This window comes from Narcine bancroftii, chromosome 1 (genome assembly GCF_036971445.1).
Source record: "Narcine bancroftii isolate sNarBan1 chromosome 1, sNarBan1.hap1, whole genome shotgun sequence".
NCBI lineage: Eukaryota > Metazoa > Chordata > Chondrichthyes > Torpediniformes > Narcinidae > Narcine > Narcine bancroftii.
In genome coordinates, this window is record NC_091469.1 from 103,867,077 (window position 1) to 103,892,782 (window position 25,706).

The 25,706-nt window shown below is 44.3% G+C and overlaps 1 protein-coding gene across 15 annotated transcripts in view; it reads left to right on the forward strand.

Moving 5' to 3' along the window:
- The window catches only part of exd3 (exonuclease 3'-5' domain containing 3), a 291,961-nt gene that overhangs the window by 98,347 nt on the left and 167,908 nt on the right, over positions 1-25,706 (forward strand). For all 15 annotated transcript variants that reach the window (XM_069935253.1, XM_069935270.1, XM_069935262.1 and 12 more), the window contains 2 exons: positions 2,090-2,229; positions 15,519-15,619. In XM_069935253.1, the coding sequence (XP_069791354.1) occupies positions 2,090-2,229; positions 15,519-15,619 (241 nt within the window). The remainder of the gene's footprint in view (positions 1-2,089; positions 2,230-15,518; positions 15,620-25,706) is intronic.

Genomic DNA, 25,706 nt, shown 5'->3' on the forward strand with positions numbered 1-25,706 from the left:
TAAGTATTTGGGTATAATGATTGATGTAAATATTCAATCATTGTATAATTTAAATTATGTACCGTTAATGAGAAAGATTAAGGCTGATTTGATTAAGTGGAAGGATTTACCTTTGTCATTAGTAGATCGAGTAAATTGTATTAAGATGAATGTTTTTCCGCAAATTCAGTATCTTTTTCAGTCGATTCCTTGTATACTTGCAAATCTTTTTTCCAGGACTTAAATGAAGTAGTTAGAGAATTTTTATGGAAGGGGAAGTTGAGTAGCGATACATAAATTGACTTGGAAATATGCTTTGGGTGGTTTACAATTGCCTCATTTTCAAAATTATTATAAAGCAGCTCAATTAAGATTTATTAATCGTATGTTGGATGTTTTGTATCCTATTATTTGGGCAAGGATAGAATTGGCTAGTATTTCAGAACCTTACATCATTTTATATTTAAGTGGAATTCTGTTTTATTACAGAGGTATAATGTACCGATTTTAAAACATTTGTTAGAGATTTGGACTAAAAGGAATTTATTGATAGGTACGAAAGGTAAAATATCTGTTCGGGCTCCAACATATCAAAATAAATTGATTCCTTTTTTGTTGAATAATAGATTCCTAAAAGAATGGCAGATTAAAGGAATAAAGTTGTTGCAGGATTGTTTTGAAGGTCAATTTTTATTGTTTAATAAACTTAGAGAGAAATTTGGAATTTCAGTGAATTCTTTATTTGTGTACTACCAAATTAGAGCATTATGAAAGATAATTTTGGAAGAGAAGTGAGAATTCTTAACTTAACAACATTTGAGTTTTTGATTTCTCATTCACGAAATAAGGGTTTTATTACTGAGATGTATGCATTGTTGCAAGATACTATTGATAAAATAAATTTAGATAAATCTAGGATTAAATGGGAAAATGACTTAATTTGCGATATTAATCAGGCCAATTGGGAGACGATGTATTTTGATGGTGTGACTAAATTGCTTAATGTAAAATTGCTTAATGTAAGATATAGTATGGTTAATTATAATTTTTTGCATCAGTTGTATCTGACCCCTGAGAAATTGAAAAAATATGGATTTAGTAATTCAGAAGTGTATTTTAGATGTGGATTATGCGTAGTAACATTTTTACACTCAGTCTGGCTTTGTGATAAGGTTCAACCATTTTGGAAAAAAATTAGGGAATTTTTTCAAAAATTGTTTAAGATCCAATTTTTACTAGATCCAAAAAAAAGTACTGTCCTATTTAGTGATTTGGGATTGGACAAGTTTCTGACAGCTTTTCTTTGGCTGTAGCACGTAAATGTGCTGCGACTTCATGGAAAGATGAGGCTGAGGTAAATGTAATTCGTTGGCATAATGAGTTGAGGTCTTGTATTTATATGGAGAAAATAACATAATTTGCATGATAATTATGACTTTTTTATTAAGATGTGGTCACTATATTTTAAATGTATGAGTTTAGTAATATCTTAAAATGTTCTATGTGTTTCTTTTATGATGTTTTTTGAACGCTTCCCTGGCGGGGTTTGTTGAGGGTGGGTGGAGGAGGATGGGTTAGTTGTAGTTTTTCATTTTTATAAAATGGAGTTTGTACAAGTTTTTTCTTGAAAATTTTAAATAAAGTTTTAAAAAAACAACTCCACTAGATCCCCCCACCTATTCTCCGCCCATAACCCTCCAACCTCCTCCTATCCATGTATATATCCTGCCTCCTCTTAAATGAAAGAATTGACTCTGCCTCAACTATTTCTATGACTGAAAATAAAGTTCCAGGTCAAAAACCTTTCTTCTCAACTATTTTTCTCTCTTGGCTGTGTCTTGTCCCTTTAGTGCTGTTAACCATACAACTCTCACTCTGGAGTGCTAAGGCCTATTCCTCTGACATTACACAGATAAAATCCCCACTGATTTTTGTAACCTGTGGCCAGATTGCTCTGCCACAGAGATTATCATAATCCCTTCGCTCTTTGTTTACCAGTCCTTGTTAACTTTCATATTTAGATAAGTGTTTTCTTATTTCTCTATCTAAATGAATTATTCTGGTCACTCTGAGAACACAGTCTCAATGTAAATTGTTTTCTTTGGTGCAGATGTGTATTCCCCTACTCCATCAGGATGATATGAACCTGGTGAAGGCATATGTAGATGACTATCCAGAGCTACAGATCAGTTTGCTACAAGCATTGGATTCGTTGTGCCACCCAGCTGACAGGACAGGAAATATCCGAAGGTACTCCTGCAAAATCATTACCAAAAAAAGCTTGACAAAACTGCTTGACATATCTCAGAGGATAAATGCACTGATCCTGTCAAGGGAGAGATCAAGTATAATATATCCATCTTTGCAGATGATGCTAAGTTGGGAGGTGGTAGTGGTTGTGAGGAGGATGTGATGAGGCCTTCATGGGATGTTGGTTGGCAAAGTGAATTGGTGAGAATGTAGCAGAGGATAGAAACAGACAAATTCATCAATCTTGGGTGAAAAATAGGGTATTTTTTAAATAATGCAAAATTGAAAGATGTTAGTGTTTAGAGGCACCTGGGTGTTAATATATAAATCAATGAAAGTTAACTTCCAGAAATTAGGCAAGGAAATGTTATATTGACCATCATTGTAATAGTATTTGAGTATAAAAAATAATTATTTGGATTGGGATTTTGAAAATCAAGGGATATGGGTTTAGTGCAGGAAAATGTTGCTGAATGGTCAACAAGAATTGGAGAAGCAAATCTGTAGAGAAATAGACAGCTGTAAGAAACAATGTTGTGATAATAGGGGATTTTTGTTTTCCACATATTGACTGTGACTCCCATACTGTAAAAGGGCTGGGTGGCTTGGAGTTTGTCAAACGTGTTCAGGAAAGTTTTCTAAATTAATATACAGTGTAGAAGTACCAATTAGAGAGAATGCAATACTGGACCTCTTTTTAGGGAATGAGTCAGGCTAGATGATAGAAGTATGGGTAGGGGGGCATATTGGGTCCAGTGATGATAATGCCACTAGTTTCAAGTTAATTGTGGAGAAGGATAGGTCTGGCCCTCAGGTTGAGATTTTAAATTGGAGAAATGCTAATTTTGAGGAAATGAGAAAGGATCTAGAATGCTTGGATTGGAATGTTGTTTTCAGGGAAGGATGTACGAGGTAAGTGGAGGACCTTTAAAGGTAAACTTTTGAGAGTACAGAGTTTGAATGTTCCTGTCAGGATTAAAGGCAAGGTTAGCAGGCAGAGGGAACCTTCAAGGGATATTGTGGATCTGTTTTTAGAGAGGGGTGTATAGCAGGTAGAGGCAACATGGAGCAAATGAGGTACTTGAGTATAAAAAATCCAAGAAAAACCTCAAGAAATAAATCAGACAATGTGAAGGAAAATCCTAAGGGTTTCTACAGGTGTATTAAGAGCAAAAGGATGGTAAGGGTCAAAATTGGTCCCCATGAAGATCCGATTAGTCAGCTTGGTATGGAGCCAAAAGAGATGGAGACCTTAAATAGTTTTGTTTCATCAGTATTCACTCAGCAAATGGGCACAAAGTCGTGGGAAGTAAGGAAAACAAGCAATGAGGTCATGGAACCTATACAGATTAAAGAGGGGGAAGTGCTTGCTGACTTAAAGCAAATAAGGGTGAATAAATCCCCATGGCCTGACAAGATATTCCCTTAGACCTTGAGGGAGGCTAGTGTAGAAATTGCAGGGGATCTGTCAGAAATATTTTAAATGTCCTTAACCATGAGTGTGGTGCCGGAGAATTGGAGGATAGCTCACATTGTTCCATTGTTTTAAAAAGTCTCCAAAAATAACCCAGGAAATTCTAGGATGGTGATCCTGAGGTTAGTAAGAGGTATATTATTGGAAGGTGTTCTAAGAGATCAGATATACAATTACTTGGACAGCCAGAAACTGATTAGGGATAGTCATCATGGCTTTGTGCATGGCTTTGTTTAACTAATCTTATAGAGTTTGTCGAAGAGGTTACCAGGAAAGTTGACTAAGGAAAGGCTGTAGATGTTGTCTACGTGAGTTTTAGTAAGGCCTTTGACAAGGTCCCACATGGGAGGTTAGTCAGGAAGGTTCAGACTCTAGGTATTCATGGTGAAGCAATGAACTGGATTAGACAATGGCAGGATGGGAGAAGTCAGAGAGTAGTAAAAGATCATTGCTTCGTAGACTAGAGGTTTTCAAAGATTGCATATGGAATTTAATGCAGACAAATGTGAGGTGTTGTATTTTGGAAGTCAAACCAGGAAAGGAAGTACCTAGTGAATGGTATGGAGCCAAAATGCAGTGCAACAGAGAGACCTGGGAATACAGATACATAATTCCCTGAGAGTAGCGTCACACGTGGATAGGGTTGTAAAGAGAGTTTTTGGCATATTGACCTTCATAAATTAAAGTATTGATAATAGAAGCTGGGATGTTATGTTAATATTGTATAAGACATTGATGAGGCCAAGTTTGGAGTATTATGGGTAGTTTTGGTACCTAATGACAGGAAAGATATCAATAAGATAGAGTGCAGAGAAGATTTACTAGGGAGTTGTCCGGACTTCAGGAACTGAATTACAGGGAAAGGTTAAACAGGTTAGGACTTCATTCCCTGGAGAGTAGAAGAATGAGGGGAGATTTGATAGAGGTATTTAAAATTATGAAGGAGACAGAATAAATGTAGATAGGCTTTTCTACAGAGGATAGATGAGATACAAACCAGAGAACATGGGTTAAGAGTGAAAGAGGAAAAGTTTAGGGGGAACATGAGGGGGAATTTCTTCACATAGAGAGTGATGGGAGTGTGGAATGAGCTGCCAATTCAATTTTAACATTTAAGAAGAATTTGGATAGGTACATGGATGGGAAAATTAAGGAGGGTTATGGACTGGGTGCAGGTCAGTGGGACTAGGCAAAAAAAATGGTTCAGCACAGACTAGAAGGGCCGAAGGGGCCTGTTTCTGTGCTGTAGTGTTCTATGGTTCTAAGTAAAATAACGAAGAGCAAGCATAAAGAGTCAAAAAGCTTACATATATTTTCTTGGTTCTTTGACTGAAGTCCTGGTTTGGGAGGAAGTGGTGAAGGAGCAAGGGGAGGTCTAGAGGTTTGAAGAGGAGCCAGGAGTTGTTTGGAGATTCAGGTTCAGCAGTGCTGGGGAAGTGCAGGGGCATAGAAGGATTGGAATTGGAACTGTGTGCACAAAAATATTCAGCAGAAATAATTTGAGTTATCCTCTAAAATTTGTTTCTTAATTTTTAAAACTTCAATGTTTCTTGAAAGAATTAAAATTGTTTCTGGAATCATTGCCATTAATTTTCCAGGAGAATTTTAGGTTTGAAACTGAAGTGGAAGAACACAATTAAACAGATTTGAATATAAGAAGGAAGTTTATCTGAAATGCAAATATTGAAATTATCTTGCTGGGGAGGAGTGGAATAATTGCAGTGTTGGACAGAATAGACAGGGAAATAGGCCTAATTAGATACTTCTACACAGGGACTTTGCATGCATTAAAAAGAAAATTGGGGAATGTGAAATGTTAGTAACTGGAGGGATATGATTGTGCTTTAATTAAAAAAATAAGAAATGGAGGTAAGAGAAGATTGTGCAGCCCTTGGGACTTGGACTCCTGCTAGTGAATGTGGGTTGATGATGGAGAATTAAAAATTTTACTGGGCAAGCAGTTTTCATTTTTTTTAGTCCTGAATTTCCAACCTCTTAACCCTAGTTGTGTCCCTTAATTCTAGATTCTCTTGTCCAAGGAACCAGTCTCTCAGCATCAACCCTACCCTCCCTCAATGAGATCACCTCCAATTCTTTTAAATTCTGGTAAATGTAGAGTAATTCTATTTATTTGGCCCCCTCATGCCTCCAAAACCTGGATGGAATATTGCCATTATGAAGAGCCGCTAGATAGGGTGGGTTTGTTTTCTTGTAGTTTAAAAAATGGAGGAAGGACATGATAGATACATTCAAAATAATGAGAGGCATAGATAGGATATTCTGATAGTAAACATTTTCCCAGACCAGAGTACTTAACCTTTAAGTCAGGAGTAGGAAGTGTCTAGCATCTGAGGAAACAAGATTTTTGTTTTATTTTTAAGGTACAACAGGTAACAGACTCTTCCAGCCCACAAAGCCATGCTGCTCATATGCACTAATTAACCTACAAGCCTGTATGCTTTACTCAAAAAGTGTGTTTGGAATTTGTAAGGCTCTGCCAGAGTGGGTGACATCAGGTTCTCTCACAACATTTGAGTTTCTGGACAAGCATTTGAATCACTAAGGCCTAGCAGGCTGCAGATCAAGTACTAGTAAATGTGATTAGTTTAGATAGGGTGGGCAAGGTGAGGGGGGAGCATGGTGCAAAGGGTCTATTACAGCACTCTCTTCAACACTCTGAAACTCGATGCAAGTTTATACCTTTTTTAGGCACAGAAAGCGGAACTGAACACATTATTTCAGGTGGTTCCCCAAAGATTTGCTCAATTCCCCAAATTCCTTGCAATGAAGGTAAACCTACCACTTACTTTCTTACTTACTTTCCACATCAGTTTTGTTTTAACGTTTGATGAACCTGCACTCTGTAATGGCATCTATTAGTTTCTCATAATTTAAAAGCACTTTATTTTTTGTTGGTAAATACAAAATCTTGTATTTCTCCGCACTATGTTCTTATCTTCCATGTTCACTTAATTATCCTGTTTTGATTCTTTTGCAGGCACTTTGCTTTCTTTTCGCTGTTGATTTTCCCACTGGCTCTGTATTATCAACAAATTTGGATACACTATGCTATATTTTTAGTGAAGCCATAAAAAGCTCAAGCAAATGACTTGAGGGTCCAGTGCCATTCCCTAAGGATCCCCAGTTGTAGCAGCCTGCCAACTTGAAAAAGGCATATTTATTTCTACTTTTTATTTCCTGATCTTGGATCACTCTTCACTTCACACTCATGAATGTGAGCCCTTGTTTTGCAACACACCATTGCCTCATCAGATGATTTTTGAAAACCTAGACACATCATCTACCCTTTCTATCCTGTGAATTATAAACAATATTAAGGCTAGCGAACATGGCTTCTGTTAAGAAATCTTAAATGCATCTAATTGTATTATGACTTTCGAAGCATTCTCTTGTGCATTCCAAGATTTTGTTGCAATTTACATTAAAGGAACTGATCCATGGTCTGTTATTTCGTTTCTATTTATTTTGGATGGTTTGCATTTGCCAATCTGCTAAAACTTTTCTGAGTTCAAATAGCTTCACTGTATCTTCATTCAACTCTTTCAAACCCTGACTGTAAGCTAATTGGCCCATTTGATTTATTGAGTTTTAGCTAATTTATACTTTTTTCTCATGGTACTAAATCATTGTGATTGGATCGTTGGATCTCTATTTTCTGCTACATTTATTATCCCTTCTTTAGTGAAGACAAATACAAAATATTTTTACATGCTTCCTTTATTCAGATTTCTTCCTGCTCAGCATCTTAAGATTCCACATTTATTTTTGCTATTTTGCTTTTTTTTAACAGATTATAATTTTGTTAATTAAACTCCTTTACTTCAAGATTCTTTTATTGTCATGTAATACAACAGATATACGGAGGCCTCCATAATGTTTTGGACAAGGACACATTTCCTTGATTTGCCTCTGTGTTTCATAGTTTTAAATTTGTAATCATACAATTCACATGTGAATTAAAGTGCATATTCCAGATTTTATTCAAGGCTATTTGTATGCGTTTTGGTTTGACCATGTAGAAATTACTGCATTTTTATATAATATGTAGTTCCCCATTTTGAGATACCATAATGTTTTGGTTATTTGGCTCCACTGTTGTTTGTGATTACTCAGGTATGTTTAATTGCTTCATAGGTGCAGGTATAAGAGAATTTGTCTTGCTTCTAAGCTTTTGATCACCTTTGGAGTCTGTAGCTGCCATTTTTCAACATAAGGACTAGAGTTGTGCCAATGAAAGTCAAAGAACCATTAGGAGGCTAAAAAACAAGAATAAAACAGTAAGAGATATTGCCCAAACCAACTGTTTGCAACAACATTAAGAAGGAAGAGTATACTCTTTCATACTCAGTAATCACAAAGGGTCTGGTAGGCCAAGGAAGTCCTGCACTGCAGAAGAAAGAAGAGATGTCATCATAATGAAGAGAAATCCACAGATCAGAAACAGTCTTCAGGAGTCAGGTGTAGATTTATCAATGACTACTGACCACAGGACATAGCATGATGGAAATACAGAGGTGATACTGCAAGATGCAAACCACTAATTAGCTACAGAAACAGGATGGCCAGATTTCAGTTTGACAAGAAGAATTTAAAAGAGCCTGCAGAATTCTGGTTAAGGGACTTGTGGACAGATGAGACCAAGATTAACCTGTATCAGAATGATGGCAAGAGTAAAGTGTGGAGGCTTAAAGGAACTGCCCAAGATCCAAAGCATACCACCTCATCTGGTGGTGGAGGTGTTATGTCCTGGGCACATTATGGCTGCTACAAGTACTGACGCATTTATGTTCAATGATGCTATATAGCTGCTGATGGCAGTAGCAAATTGAAGTGTATAGAAACTTCCTATCTGCTCAAATTTGATCAAATGCCTCCAAACTCATTGGCAGTGCTTCGTCCTACAGCAAGACAATGAACCCAAATATACTGCTAAAGTAACAAAGGAGTTTTTCAAAGTTGGAAACTGGCAAATTCTTGAATGGCCAAGTCAGTCACCCAATCTAAATCTAATTGAGCAGACCTTCCAAATGCTGAAGATAAAATTTAGTGGGAGAAGCCCCCAAAACAAGCAGGAGCTAAAGATGGCTGCAGTGGAGGCCTGGCAGAGCATCACCAAGGAAAATACTAGCGCCTGGTAAGGTTTATGAATCACAGACTTCAAGCAGTCATTGCATGCAGGAATATTCAACAAAGTACTAAGTTGTGGAGCTCAGGGGAAAAAAGTGTCTGTCCAAAACATTATGGAGGGCACTGCATTTAGTCTGCCATAAGGCAGACAAAGATTCACCATCAGCAGAAATTGCCAGTGCCCCTTACAGTCAGAAAGAGGGGCAAAAGAGAGTACCCCAGAGTCACTGTGTCTATGGATTCTCCTCCAGCACTTCCGCAGCTTCTGCAGCCACACAGAATCCAGTCCAAACCATCGGTAATCCGAACTTCGGATCTGAACCTCCAACATAATCAGGAAGCCTTCAGTGCCTGAGGCCCCTCAATTTCAATCTTCAATTTGGTTCTTAAAACCTGCCACTTTAACTAAGTTTTGTCCATCTGTCCTTTCTCCTTGTGTCTCAGTGCCATACAACAGAGAAGCAAGCCCTTTGGGTCTCCATGCCTATGCCCTTTATCAAGAACCTATCTGTATGACACCCTTTGCTAAATTTTGGTCTATGTTCTGCTGTGCATTGTTGGTTTAAGTGCTTGTTAAAATATTACTTTGATGTTATAAGAGTTCTTGCCTTTGCCGTCTTCTCAAAGATCCAAGGAATTCCAAGCTTCATCCCACCCTGTGAGTGAAAAATACTTTTCTCAGACTCCCTCTTTTTATCCCTCACTTTAAATTTATGCTCTCTGTTGTTACACATCTCTCCTGTGCTGAAAAGTTTCTTTTTTTTTTACACACTATTAATGTTTCTCCTAATTTTGTACAACTCTCAGTGCCAAGGAAAATAAACCCAGAATCTCCTCCAAACTGAAAAGCTCCTCCCAAGCAACATTCTGATGCATTTCCTCTGCCCTTTTCCAGTGTGATCACATCCTTCCTATATTGTGGCAAACAGAATTGCACAGACTATTCCAGACATGACCTAATCAATGTTTTATTAAGTTGTTCCGTGTGCAGTCTAATGATGGCATATATCCTGTATATAATCTACTTGTACTGCAACTTTCAGGTATTGTTGAATTTGTGCATCAAGGTCCTGTTGGTCCTGAATTCTCCCAAGGCAAAAATACTGTAGATATTGGAAATCTAAAATAAAAACAGAAAACTTAGCAACTCAGGCCACATCTATAAACAGAATCCACATTTCAGATCTATGACCCTTCAGCAGAGTTGCATATGGTATATGTCTGCAGATGTGTAATGTTTAATATGTTCTACTGTGGCAGCATGCCACTAGGCAGGTGAATAGACCCTGCTTGTAATCCATGTGGCGGGGCATCCGGCCAAAATGGCGCCATTGGGGTTTTCCCCTTCTTCTCAGCACCGGGCTCAGAAGCCTGCACTGGGGAACCACGTGATGTCCAAGTGACGTCTGCGCCTCCCAGCGCAGTTCTCAGCCAGGTCCGGGCTGGGAGTCTAAGTCCAGCCCGACAGCCAGCAATAGACCAGTTTTCTGCTCACTGAGCTCAACCCGTCTGGCTGTGTGTTTTTTCAGTAGCAGTGTTGAACCCAACATGAGCGAACATGGGATCAGTGCAATAGCCATCAAGCTGCCTGACTTCTGGCTTCAGGAGCCGGAGACCTGGTTCAGCCACGCGGAAGTTCAGTTTCACCTTCCCCAGATTTCGTCTGACATAACCAAATTCTACCATGTGGTCGCCGCCCTGGACCAGGCCACCGCCAAACGTGTGCTGCACCTTGTTCAGCACCCGCCCGCCAAAGACAAATACGGGACCATCAAGCAAGTGCTCACTGGATCCCTCGGACTATCCAGGCATCAGCATGCCGCTCGGATGCTGCACGTTGACGCCTTGGAGGACAGGACCCCGGTGGAGCTGATGGATGAGATGCTTGCGCTCATGGGTGATCACACCAACTGCCCACTCTTTGAGCAAATTTTCCTTGACCATCTGCCCGACAACATCTGGCCATTACTGGCCCAAGAGAGCTTTACTGACCCAAGGAAGGATGCTCAGAAGGCCCAAGTGCTATGGCTCGAACGATTCCCGGAGGGCTCGGTGGTCCAGCAGGTCACAAGGCACGGGCATGACCATAGCAAGCCTGCCCCTAGCGCTGCAGTAGAACACCCAGCCCCTGCAGGGGACACCAAGAGCATAACCAGGGGCACGGCATCCGCTCCGGGCCTCTGCTTCTACCACTAGGCCGGGGAGCCAAGGCTCGGAAGGGAAACAAGCAGGCTGGCCGCTGTTAATACCTGCAGCAGCTGTCCAAGAATACAGCCTTCTCTTCCTTCAGGATTCAGTCAGCGGCCGACGCATCCTCGTCGACTCTGAGCCCCAGATCAGCATCGTCCCAGCCACGGCCATCGAGTCCAGGAACCTACCTCAAGGACCTCCCCTCCGTGCGGCCAACGCAACAGAGATCCGGCCGTTTGGGAACAAGACAGTCCACTTCCAGATTGGCCAGCGAATGTTCTCATGGAGGTTCACTGTCTCGTCCCTTCCAACCGCCATCCTGGGTGCCGACTTCCTCCTCGCCCATGGCCTCCTGGTGGACATTCGAGGTAGGCGCCTGGTAGACGCCCAGTCTTTCCAGGCCTTTTGCCTCGACGCCTCCCGCATAGAGCAGCCACAGATGGCCATGATCAGCATGCCCAGAAACAAAGTTCCAGCGAATCCTGGATGAGTTCCCAACCCTCCTCAGGCCACAGTTGTCCGCTGCCTCACCGCGCCACAGGGCGTTCCACCACATCCCCACCCAGGGTCCACCGGTTCATGCCAAGGCACGCCGGCTCCTGCCTGACAAACTCCAGGTGGTGAAGGAAGAGTTTTCGCATCTGCTGAAGCTGGGGATCATTCGGCGCTCTGACAGCCCGTGGGCCTCGCCGCTCCACTTGGTCTCGAAAGCCTCCGGCAGCTGGCGTCCCTATGGAGACTATTGATGGCTCAACGAGGCGACAGTTCCTGACCGTTACCCCATCCCTCACATCCAGGACTTTATGGCCAACCTGCATGGTGCAAGGGTTTACTCCAAGGTTGACCTGGTGCACGGGTATCACCAAATCCCAGTGCACCCTGAGGACATGCCCAAGACTGCCATGATCACCCCCTTCGGCTTGTTCGAATTCCTTCGCATCCTGTTCGGGCTAAAGAACGCCACTCAGACTTTCCAGCACCTCATAGACTCAGTGGGCAGGGACCTGGATTTCATCTTCATTTACTTGGACGACATCTTCGTTGCCAGCAGGGATTAGGTGCAACATAAGGCCCACCTGCATGCCCTCTTCTCCCGGCTGGCCGACTTCGGCCTCACCATCAACACAGCCAAGTGCCAGTTTGAGAAAGAGTCCATGCAGTTCCTGGGCCATACCATCACGGCCGAAGGAGCTACGCCCGCCACTACGAAGGTCGCCACTATCAAGGAGTTCCCACACCCGGACAACCTCAAGGGGCTGCAGGAGTTTGCGGGTATGGTCAACTTCTATAACCGATTCATCCCAGGAGCCACGCGCATCATGCAGCCACGATTCGCCCTCATCACAGCCAAGCACAAAACGCTCACCTGGACCCCAGAGGCCTTCAGTGCATTCGAGGCCACCAAGGATGCCCTCGCGAAGGCTACCATGCTTGCCCACCCACACATCAACCTGCATATGGCACTCTCTGTCGATGCCTCTGCCACAGCTGTTGGCGCTGTCCTGGAGCAGCAGGTGAATGGACAATGGAAGCCACTGGCATTCTTCAGCCAGCTTCTCCGCCCACCAGAGCACAAGTATAGCGCCTTTGACCATGAGATACTGGGCATGTATCTGGCGTTGTGGCATTTCCGCTATTTTTTGGAGGGGAGGACTTTTACCATCTTCACTGATCACAAACCCCTCACTCTGGCGCTTGCGATGGCAAAGGATCCCTGATCGGCCCGCCAGTAGCATCACCTCTCCTCAGTGTCGCAGTGTACCACCGACATTCGGCACAAGGTGGGGAAGGACAATGATGTCACCGATGCACTCTTACGACCAGCCATCTGCGCGCTAACACCCAGCCTCGACTTCAACCAGCTTGCCCTGGACCAGAAGTCCGATGAGGAGACGCGAGCCTTCAGGACTGCCATCACGGGCCTGCAGTTCCGAGACCTCCCGACTCCTACCGGTGAAGGCACCGTCTTGTCTGATGTCTCCATGGGCACCCCGCGGCCAGTGGTTCCCCAGCAGTGGCGCAGGCAAGTCTTCCATCACATCCACGACCTTTAGCACCCATCCATCAGGTCAATGGTCCGTATGGTGGCAGAGCAGTTCGTCTGGCATGGGCTGCGGAAGCAGATCGCAGGCTGGGCCAGAACATGCACTCATTGCCAAATGTCCAAGGTGCACAGGCCCAAGAGTTTGAGCACGTCCGGGAGCAGTTCAGCCACATTCACGTGGACATAGTCGGGCCCTTACCAGTTTCTTGGGGCAACCGTTACCTGCTCACGGTGGTAGACCATACTCCTCATTGGTCCGAGGCGATCCCCATGCCGGTCACCTCCACGGACTCCTGCTCCCGAGTGCTGTTACACGGTTGGGTCGCCCTGTTCGGCATTCTGAATCACCTCACCAGCGATCGGGGCGCCCAGTTCACCTCTGCGCTCTGGGCACAGCTCGCCAACAGGTTGGGGATAGAGCTACACCGCACCACGGCCTATCACCCGCAGGCCAATGGTCTGGTCGAGCATCTGCACCACCACCTTAAGTCGGCACTTATGTCCTGACTCACCGGTCCCAACTGGGTGGACGAACTGCCTTGGGTACTCCTGGGCATCCGCTCCATGCCCAAGGAGGATCTGCAAGCGTCATCAGCTGAGCTGATCTATGGTGCACCGCTTGCACTGCCCGGTGAGTTCATCAACACGCCTCACAACCCCCAGCGGTCGCCGCACGAGCTACTTCCCCTCCTCTGGGCCCACTTGGACTCCTTCGCACCCCCACTGGTGCCCAGACATTGGAAACGGCCAGCTTACGTCCCCAGCGAGCTGTCCTCCGCAGAGTACATTTTTATTTTGCGGGGCCCGCCCACAGCACCTCTGCAGAGACCTCACGAGGGGCTGTACAGGGTTGTCCAGCGTTCAGGATTTACGTTCACGCTGGACATCGGCAGCAGGCGGGAGCTGTTTACTGTGAACAGGCTGAAGCCAGCTCACCTCAACCCCACTGAACCAGTGATTGTGGCCCAGCCCAAGTAGCGAGGCCGTCCAGCTAAAAAGGACATTGGCGCTGGTTCTGGTGGGGGGCTGTGTGGTGGCATGCCACTAGACAGGCGAACCGGCCCCGCTTGTAATCCACGCGGCAGGGCAGCCGGCCAAAATGGCGCCATCAGGGGGGTTTCCCCTTCTTAGCACCGGGCTCAGAAGCCCACGTGATGTCGGCACCCCCCAGAGTGGTTTTCAGCCAGGACCGGGCTGGGAGAATGTCCAGCCCGGCAGCCAGCAATAAACCAGTTTTCTGCTCACTGAGCTCAACCCGTCTGGTTGTCTGTTCTTTCAGTACCAGTGTAGCTGCCGCTACACTACCATGATTAGAAATCTCCAATGCATTACATCATGACTATCAGGAATAAATTTCATCTGACATTTCTCTGTTCATCTTATCAGTTGATTAGTATCATTCTGTAGTCTAAGACTACCCTCTTCACTCTCCACGACACCATTAATTTTCATGTAATCTATAATCTTACTACCATAATAATATCTCGGACATAAGTTATCAGTGTATATAACAGACATCAATTTTCTACTATCACCCACAACCTCCTATTAATCAAGCTGATTTTGAAACTAAGTTGCTGTAGATCCCATGGACTTTGACCTTTTGGATTAACCTCCCAGCAAAGACCATATTAACTCCATCATTCCACTGCCCTCATCAATGTATTCAGTTACCCTTTCAAAAAAATGTCATTTAATCAGACAGGATCTCCCACCAACAAATTTCTGTTGACTATCCATTATCAACCGCTGTCTTACCAAGTATAAATTATTTCAATTTTTCAGAATGTTTTCAATAATTTCCTTACCAGTGCCCAAATTCCTTGCCTTTAGTTAAGGGTGGTAAATCTGTGGAATCTGTTGCCACAGGCTGTTGTGGAGGCCAGATCATTGGGTATATTTAAGGCAGAGATTGTTATGTTCTTGATTAGCCAGGACATCAAAGGTTATGGGGAAAAGGCTAGGGTGTGGGGCTGAGTTGGAAAATGGATTTACACATGATTAAATTGCTAGGTATCTTGTGCAGGTTGATGAGACAAGGTGTAAAAATAGTTTGGTGCAGACTTGAGGGGCCAAAGGGCCTGTTCCAGTGCTGGAGTGTTTGACGATAACTATCTCTGTACAAGCTTTTTGCCTAATTTTGTTTTATGATGCTTCTGTGATCCACCTTGGAACATCCTACAACCTTAAAGTTAGAGTGAAATACGAAAGTCTGGAGATGCTTAAAGATCTTGTAGATACTTTAAAGATCTTAAAGACATAGTACAAGTTTCTATTCATTTCCAAGGTGTAAATGGGTAAGTTTTGTTTTAACAAATAGCATCCAGATATAGGGACTGCAATAATATCTCCTGGAGATAGGCTGAGATTGCGCCATCAATACTCGTGTTATTATTATAATCATGATGTTGTCATCCTGTTTCTTTCTGGCAGGCATGGTGGAAAGCTATCACATTTGAGATGCGACAAAATAAGTTATAAAGTCTTGAGTAAACTGGTGTTCAGACTAATGGAACTTTATGGCCTTGGCATAGGTATGTATGAGATGAAGACAAGGTATGGATTTTCACCACTCCATTTATTGTATAAGGATCAAACCTTTCATGTTGTTTCCTGTATGTTGTCACTTTTAAGTATTCCCTATGCCGTACCTAATTGACTCGACTCACGGTTTCATAACCCAAAGGAAATGGACCAATGACAAGTTTTTTCCAGCAAAATATTTCAGTAACAATTGGGTCGAAAGCAGTGATTCTTATCCTTCCATTCCCACTCACGTACAGGTACACAATCCTTTATCTGGATCCCTTGGGGGACAGTGTGTCCCGAATTTTGGAATTTTCCGGATTTCGGAAAGCCAGATTTAAAACAACCCAAATTGTGCTGCTGTATCCATCCCCACCCTCTTCCCGTCGCGCTGCTATCTCCTCCCCTCTCGCCCGCCCGACTCGAGCTGCCAGTTCCCCCCCCCCCACCTGCCCGACTCGCGCTCCCAGTCACCTCCCTCGCTCGCCCGACTCGCGCTGCCGGTCTCCCCCCTCTCTCCTGCCCGACTCACGCTGACGATCTCCCGCCCGCCCAACTCGCGCTGCTGGTCTCCTTGCTTGCCTGACTCGTGCTGCTGTGTCTCTCCCCATTTGCTGGATTTTGGAGCTTTTCAGATTTTAGATATCCGGATAAAGGATTGTGTACCTGTACCACTTTAAGCAATCCCTTACTAATCACAGAGCACTGATGGCATAGGGATTACTTAAAGTGGTATGTGAGTGGAATGAAAAAGGTTGAGAACCACTGAGGTATAGCCAACACGGAGCAATGAGGTACTTGAGGATTATTAAAAAATGGAAGAAAAACCACAAAAAAGACATCACAAGGCTAAAAGAGGACACGAGGTTCCTTTGGCAGGAAAATCCTAAGGGATTTCTTCAGGTATATTAAGAACTAAAGGATAGTAAAGGACAAAATAGGTCCCCTTGAAGATCAGAATGGTCAGCCATGTATGGAGCCAAAAGATGGGGGTGATTTTATGTTTTTTTTGCATTAATGTTTACTCAGAAAACTGGTACAGAGTTAAGGGAAGCTAGGAAAACAAGTAATGAGGTCATGGAACCTATACAGATTAAAGAGGAGGAGGTGATTGATGTTATAAAGCAAAATAAAGGGTAGATAAATCCACAAGGGCTGTCAAAATATTCTCTCAGAACTTGAGGCAGGCGAGTATAGAAATTTGCTTAGCTATGGGTATGGTGTTGGAGGTTATGCTGTTCGGTTGTTTAAAAAAGGCTCCGAAATAACCCTGGAAATTATAGACAGGTGAGCTCGACGTCAATAGTAGGTGTTATTGGATGGTGTTTAGAGTGGCATGGTTAGGATAGCGGTTAGCACCACACCGTTTCAGCGCCAGCTGTCTGTAAGGAGTTTGTATGTTCTCCCTGCGATCACTTTTTTCCAGGGGCTTCAGCTCCCTCCCACTGTTTGAAACCTATAGGGAGTTCTAGGTTAATTCAGTGGCATGGACTGTTACCAGGCTGTATGTCTAAATTTAAATATAAAGAGATTGGATATACATTTATTTGGATAGCCAGGGACTGATTAGGTATTGTTACGAGCCCAGAGGACCCCAAAACCCAGCAGCAATAGATATTCACCAAAATAAATGGTTACTTAAACAAAAGTTGCTTTTAATTATCTTTAAACATGAAAACAGAATCACACTTTAACTTAACTCACCTAACTTAAACCACTTCTATTTCTAAGTGCACGTGTATGTAATATGTGTGTAAGTTCAGAAAAGTTCTTTGGTTCACAGTCCAATCTCACTTCTCATTCCTCCAAGTTCACTGGCTGCAGGCAATTCTTATACTGTGCACAGAATTTAACATTTATAAAGTTCACTAGGCTTTGATGCTTACAAGGTAAATGGTTACCGCTCAGGAAAGTTCTTGTTGGTTTTCAGAGAGAGATTTGTTGTTCCAGAACATCCACAACTGATGTACTTCCATCAGCCACTTCAGTGTCTTGCTGACAAAACTTGCCCCTTCAGGGTTCTCCAGATGATAACCTCTTTCTTTCAGGTCACCACAGAGTTCCTTTTTGTGTTACTTTTTGCGCTCTCTCTCTCTCTCTCTCTTTCTCTCTCTTTCTCTCTCTCTCTCTCTCTCTCTCTCTCTCTCTCCCCCACAGAGAGAAAGCCAGTTTGACTCTCTCTGCATGCAAAACCACATGATCCTCTTAGAACAGCAAGCTTCCCTCCAGACAGAAGGTAGCTCCAACGTGATCTTTCATCTGTTGCCTTTTGTAAACAACAGTTCATTAGTGAAGTCTCTTGGCATTCTCCAAAGCTCTTGCAAAAGTTGTGGAGCCAATATGTCTAGCATGAACAGAGCTCCAGTATTTGAAATAAGATCTGTTTTAAAGTGTTTTCATGTAACCTACTCTAACAAACCTTTCCCAATTTATCCGCCAAAGACATATCTATATACTCTGTCACAGTATATTCAACATGGCTTTCTGCGTGGTATATCATGTTTAACCAATCTTATTGAGTTTTTGAGAATGTTACCAGGAAAGTTGACAAAGAAAAGGGTGTGGATGTTATCTACATAGATTTTTAGTAAGGCCTTTGACAAGGTCCCACATGAGTGGTTAATCAGGAAGGTTCAAGCACTCAGTATTCATGGTAAAGTATAGGAGTTGAGATGTAATGATAAAGTTGATAAGACATTGGTGAATTTGGAGTATTGTATGCGATTTTGGTCAACTAGCTACAGGAAAAATATCAATAAGTTAGAGGGCAGAGGATTTACTAGAATGTTGCCCAAACTTCAGGAACTAAATTACAGGAAAAGGTTAAACAGGTAAGGACTTTATTCCCTGGAGCATAGAAGAATGAGGAGTGATTTGATAGAGGCATTTAAAATTATGAGGGGGATAGACAGAGTAAATATAGGGAGGCTTTTCCTACTGAGGATAGGCGAGATACAAACCAGAGGACATGAGTTAAGGGTGAAAGGGGAACATGAAGGGGAATTCGTTCACACAGAGTGGTAGGAATGTAGAACGAGCTGCCAGCTGAAGTGAATGCGGGCTTATAGCCGTGTGCTACTCGAAGTAAAGACACACAAATGATTGTAGTTGGGTATAGCTCTGGTTTATTGGGGCTGAAGCCTGACTTTTATACCGTTTGTGTTCCTGCTGTTTGCCTGCATAACAATAGTGGGTCTTCCACGTGCGGTTACATTCTTGCATGACAGTACCTTCTTCCTCGTGTGCTGGCTATATCTGTTGCCCTGTGCAGAGGGTCCAGTGCCATGTTCGGGATGCTGGCCCCTATACTGCCTTAGCAGTTCAACCGCTGGTTCCCTTACTGAGACCAGTGCCATTTCGCGGTCTGCTGGCTCTTGGTTATGCTCACCGCCCGATTGCTGCAGTAGCATGTCGCTACATGACACTCCCCCCCCCCCCCCCACCCCAGAACCGGTGGTATTGTCTTTGGTTCCCAAAGGCAGTGTCTCTGTAGGCTTTGGTGGCCTCTCTTGTGCAGTGCTGGCGTCTTGACTGGGCGTGCCAGGTCCAGGTGTGCAGGCTTTAACCTGTCCGTAGAGAAGACTTCCATCTTGCCTCCAACCTCCAGCTGAAACGTGGTGCCGTTGTTGCGCATGACCTGGAATGGACCCTCGTATGGCCTCTGTAGCAGTGGACAGTGTGGACACCTGTGAATGAAAACTTTCTCAGTCCTGCAGGTCTTTGGGTATGTTGGTTCTCACTTGTCCATGCCTGGTTGGTGGAGTTGGGCCAGATTGCTGACTCATTCCTGTAGCCTGCGGAGGAGTGTGCTGTGTCGTCTTGTTGCTTGCTGGAGATGGTGCGAATTCCCCAGGGACCACCAGTGTAGTTCTGTAGATGAGTTCGGCGGAAGAGGTTAAGGTTCTTCTTGGTCACTGTGCGGATCCCCAGCAGTGTCCATGGTAGCTCGTCTACCCAGTTGGGTCCCTGTAGTCTAGCTATGAGTGCGGATTTGAGGTACCTGTGGAATTGCTCCACCAGCCCATTTGATTGCAGGTGATTGGATGTCGTTTGGTGTAGCTGAGTGCCCCACAGACTGGCGAGGTTGGTCCATAAGTTGGAGGTGAATTGGGCCCCTCTGTCCGATGTAATGTTGGAGAGTATGCCGAACTGTGCTACCCAGGAGGAGATGAGGGCTCTGGCGCACGAGGTCGTGGAGGTGTCTGCCATCAGGACTGCTTCTGGCCACCTGGTGAAATGATCAACAATTGTGTACAGGTAGTCCACATGGACATGGTCAAACCTTCACTCTGTGGACTCGAAATGCTGTGGTGGGGTCTTGATATGTCACTCTACCTTGGCTGTTTGGCACTGATGCATACCTTTGCCCACCCACTGACCTATTTCCAGAGACCATGCCACACTGATGGATGGGTGAGCCAGCCCGTGAATGGAATCGAAAACCTGTCTTCAAGCTGTTGGGGGTGATAGGTCTGGCCTGTCGGGTGATCATGTCGCACAGGAAGGTGGTGTTATTTGTGCCAACTGGGATGTCTTGGAGTTGCAGTCCTGATATGGCAGTCCTGTACTGGGGTATCATCGCTTCGTTTTGTTGCAATTTTGCTAGCGGCACAAAAGCCACTCCTTTCGATAGCGTGTGGATGTTCTGCCTGGATGTTCTTGCCTGAGACATGTCACGTGACTGTGGTGTAGTTGGAGATGTATGACAGATGATGTTGTTGGTGAGGTGACCAGAGGTCCGAGATTTTGGCCAGGGCGGAGGTCGGGTTTGTGGTCAGTAAAGACTGTAAATGTCCTTCCCTTGAGGAAGTACCGGAAGTGTAGGATGGCTAAGTACAGCGCCAGTGGCTCTCTGTCAAAAGTGCTGTACTTCAGTTCTGGAGGCTGCAGATGTTTGCTGAAGAAAGCCAGCAGTCGCCAACTCCCTTCAATCTGCTCCAGAACACTACCAATCCTAAGGCATCCACTGCCAGGGCTGTTGGAGCGTCTGCCCTGGGGTTTGTTAAAGGAGTGGCACCCGCCAGGGCTTCCTTGGCCCTCACGAAAGCCTCCGCCGATTCTTTGTCCCATGTTACGTCTTTGGCCTTGTCCACCATCTGGGCAAACAAGGATCGCATGATTCTGGCAGCTGAGGGGATGAACCAGTGATAAAAGTTGATCATCCCCACAAACTCTTGTTGTCCCCCTGGTTGTGCTGGGCCTAGGAACCTTTCACATGGCTTTCACCTTGCTGGGTAGTAGTGTGGCCCTTGGTTATCTTATGGCCCAGGAAATTGATGATCTCCAACCCGAACTGGCATTTGGCTGGATTGATCGTCAGTACAAACTCGCTGAGCTGGGTGTAGAGTTTGTGGAGGTGCACCAAGTGTTCTTGATGGTCTGTGCTTGTCTAGGTAGACGAAGGTGCCATCCAGGTCTCAGCCCACTGTGTCCATCAGCCGCTGGAAGATTTGCGTGGCATTCTTCAACCTGAATGCATGTGCAAGAATTCGAACAAGCTGAATGGGGTGATGATGGTGGTCTTGGGAATGTCATCAAAGTGTACTGGGATCTGATTGTATCCCAGCACGAGGACCACTTTCGAGAAGACCTTTACCCATGCAGATTGGGTGCAAAGTCTTGGCTGTGCGTACGGGATTATTATCTAGCATTGTGGCCTCGTTGAGATGGCAGTCTCCAAACCCCAGTGGCCTTGGGCACTATGTGCAGGGGAGAAGCCCATGAGCTGTCAAGCTCTTCCAGCTTCTCGAACTCCTCCTTTGTTAGTTGGAGCTTTTTTGGGGGAGTTGTCTTGCTTGTGCTTGGAGCAATGGGCCTTAGGTGTGGATGTGATGCTGCACTCCATGCCGGGGCATCTCTGTGGTGAACTAGGAGGTAAACACTGCCGGGAACTCTGCTAGGATCTTGGTGTACTCGTCCATGGATCGCTGCACTGAGTCCAATTGGGGAGCCAGGTGCCTGGTGACCTTGAGGGAAAAAGTCTGGAAAATCTGTGTGTGGACCAGTCTCTGATCCTTCAGGTCCACTAGCAGGCTGTGGGCATGCAGGAAGTCTGCCCTGAGGAGTGGCTGTTCCACTGCTGCCAACGTGAACACCCATAAGAAGAGGCTGCCTCCCAACTGCAGTTGGACCTTGCGTGTGCCATAGGTCCTGACTGTGCTGTTGTTGGCAGCCCTCAGCGTGGGGCCCTCTTGTCTGTTTCTGGTTTCTTGCCCCGACGGGGGCAGGATGCTAACCTCTGCTCCTGTGTCCACAAGGAACCACCATCTGGATTGATGGTCCCTCACGTACAGGAGGCTGACTTGTTGGCCAGCCGCTGTGGTTATCAGCGACAGCTGGCCCTGGCATTTCCCTGGAATGTGTACGGTGGTTGTCTTCAGCGGGCTCCAGAACCCCATTGGTGGTGATAGAAGTTCCTGGATGAAATTGGCCACCCGGCTTGCCGTGTCCTGGTCCAGGGCACTCACTATGTGGTGGTACCGAGTGGACTCTGCTGTGATCTGCCGGATCTAAAAGTGTGCTTCGGCCTGGTCGAACCATACGCATGGCTGATATGTCCAGAAGGATAGCAGCTTCAGGGCAACCGCGTGGACTGCTGACGGCTCGCTCATCGTTGGGGTTTAGATGCCGTCTAAACTGTCGGGATCACCAAATGTAGCTGTGTGCTACTCGAAGTAAAGACACACACACGAGTGTAGTCAGGTTTATTGGGGCTGAAGCCCAACATTTATGCCATTTGTGTTCCCACTGTTTGCCCACATAACAATAGTGGGTTTCCCGCATGCAGGTACATTCTTACATGACAATACCTTCTTCCCCGTGTGCTGTCCTTATCTGATGGCTGTGCAGCGGGGCCAGCGCCATATTGGGGATGCTGGCCCCTATGAGCCGCTGCGTGGTCTGCTGGCTCTTGGTTGTGCTCACCGCCCAGAGCGCCGACCCAACTGCCACCGTGGCATGCTGCTACAGGCTCAATTTTAATTCTTAAGATGTATTTGGACAGGTACATGAATGGGAAAGGTATGGAGGGCAATGGATTGGGTGCAAGTCAGTTGGATTAGGCAGAAAAATGGTTTGGCACAGACTAGAAGGGTCAAAGGGGCTTGTTTCTTTGCTGTAATGTTCTAAGGTTCAATGGCCTTCTCATGCACCGAAATTCTTTGATTCTATGAAATCACCTTTGATCTAGTTGAATGGCCGAGCAAGTTCAGAGGCTCCACTCCTGTTCTTATTTCTTTTTATATTCTTATCATCTAAATTTCTTTCAGTTGATCAGAATCTAGACTGTATTTATTTTTGCATTAACCTGCATGTTTCAGTTGTGTGAGTAAAGCAAGGAAACTTGATTATTGAAAGAGAACCAACAACAATGAAATGAGAGGGGAATCTTTTGAGGATAAAGTGAAGTGTTGGTGGGTAGGACTATGTCAGAACCTTTAAAGAGATTCTAGTCAGATTAGGTACTGTGAAGTGGGAAAGCTAAGGAGACCAAAGCTGGAGCTCCATTAATCAAGGAGATGCAGAATATGATGAAAAGGCCCTTCTTCCCACCATGCCTAATCCAACTTCTTTGCCCATCTACACAAATCCCATTTGTCCACATTAAGAGCATAAGAAATAGGAGAGAAAGTCAGCCATCTGGCTTGTTGAGCCTGCTCTGCCATTTAAATAAGATCATGGGTGATTTGCCCGTAGGCTTAGTTCCACTTAAGCACCAGTTCCCCGTAACCCTTAATTCCCCTGTGATGCAAATATTTATCTAACTCTGGCTCAGATATGTAGCCATTTATGCCATACCTGTGTATGGACTTGTGCTCTTTTATCATTTGCATCCACTCAACTGAAAGATCTTTTTGATGGAGATTTCCAAATGCTTCCTATCCACTTGATGAAAAACAAATTCTCCTCTTTATTATACAAGCAGGGTATAAGAGGAGAAGTGGGGCTGATTCAGGGACATGAAGATGATTAGTGTGTAGTGGGAAAGGTAAACCTATAATACCTTTTCATAATTGACCAGGAGAAAATTAGGGAGAGCCAGCATGGATTTATTTGAGAGAAATAATTTCTCATGAACTTGAGAGAATTTTCCTAAAGACACAATAGAGAAAGTAGCTGAGGGGAAGGCAGTTAATGTAAAGCATTTGATAAGGGCCCACATGGTATTGAAGGTTAGGGCACACAGGATAGGAGGCCATCTGGCCAACTGGATTTTTAAAAATTGGCCCTGTGATGGGAGTTGGAGAGTGGTTGTGGAGAGCACTTTATCAGACTGGACAGAAATTATTAGTGGAGTGTTTCAGGGTTTAGTACTTGGATGGTTGCTATTTTTTTTGAATATTTTATTTATGATTTTTCCAAACTTAAACAGTTACCAACATTATCAGTGTGAATTTTAACGGTATCAGCATTGACTACAATTTACAATGATCAATTCTATACAGTTTTCTGCAAAGTTCAAGCTGTTTCTGTCTCCCCCCCCCTCCCCCACACCCTCAACATTTAACACTTAACATTTAACTAATCACGGTTGCACATGACATTGAAGACACTCACAACTAAGGTGTGAAAAAAAATCAGAGTTTTGCGGGTTTGGCATGGCAACCAGAGCTCAGCTGTTTTCTTGACTTTACCTGGCAGGGATGGGATGGACACACACCCACCCTCCCACCCCCCGCCCTCCACCCCACCGATTGAGGAATAGACGGGGAATGTAGGGTGGCGAGGCACAATGGTCAATACTATAGTCATCCCCCTATGGAATTTAAGTAGGGTTGCCAAATTTTTTTAAAAGTATCATACTTTTTTCTTAAGTTGTAAGTATTTTCTCCAGGGGAACACAACTTTGTATTTCCATGCTCAAGTGCGCAATGCTCTGGCAGGAGTCAGATTACCAGGTAACCGCTGTGCACTTCCTGCCACTTCCCCAATGTGATTATTATGAATTAGAAGGACCCTTGCTTTTTATAATATATGCAATATAAATGATGTTTGTGACAAGTTGAAAAGTTTGCTGCTGAAATGAAAATATGTGCTAAGGTGGACAATGAAGAGCAGGAACTAGATCAGATGGGGGACTGGGCTAAGGAATGGCAGATGCAGTTCAAAAGTGTGGGATGCTGGGTTTGGGTAAATTGGACCAGGTCTGGACTCATTCTATTACTGGCAATGCCCAAATAAATGTTATGGAGCAGAGAGACCAAGGGGTCCAGCAGCTACATAGCTGTTTAAGGATGGCAGCAAAGGTAGACAGTAGTTAAGGGAGCATTTTTGAAACGTGTTCATCATTTGGGATATTGAATATATATTGGGATGTCATATTGAAGTTGTACAAGATATTGGTAAGGTCACACTATTGTACACAGTTTTGGTTACCTAGCAATAGAAAAGATTAATTAAAGTTGGGAAGGGTACAAAAAAGGTTGTTGCCAGGATTAGGGAAGTTGGGTTACCATGAGATGCTGGGAAACTTGGCTTGTTTTCCTTGGAGCTTAGAAGGTTAAGAAGGGGTCTTATTAATGTCTCTTAAATCATGAGGGGGAGAATCCAAGAAGAGAGGGTATAACTAGGTGAGGGGTGGGGTTTAGAAAAGATGTGAGGGATAATTTTTCACTCAATGGTGGGCATGTTGAACAAGCTGTCAGACAAAGTGGTGGAGGCAGGTGCATTGGCTTCCTTTTTAAAAAAAATACCTGGTTAACTACATGGACGGGAGGGAATTGGAGGGGTTTGAGCTTACTGAGGGCAAGTGAGACTAAAGCAAAAGTGCATGTTATCTAGCACAAGCAAGCTATGCCTTTGGACATGTATGACTATAAGAGCATTTTACAAAATTTTCAGTGGAAGGAAGGTAGTAGAGATAATGGGTGGGGTGAAAATTAACAAAGAAGAGTACTAGAAGGAGGTAATCTGCTTGAAGTACCTAGTCTGAATGGAGTGCATCTGTTACTGAGGGAAGTGAAGATTGCAAAAAAGATTGTTGTAATCTTCAAGCATTCTCTAGATTCAGGGGAGACACAGAATGGCAACTATGACATCTGTCATCAATAAAGAATGCAAGATCTTCATGCCCACCAATTTAACCCTGGTGATGAG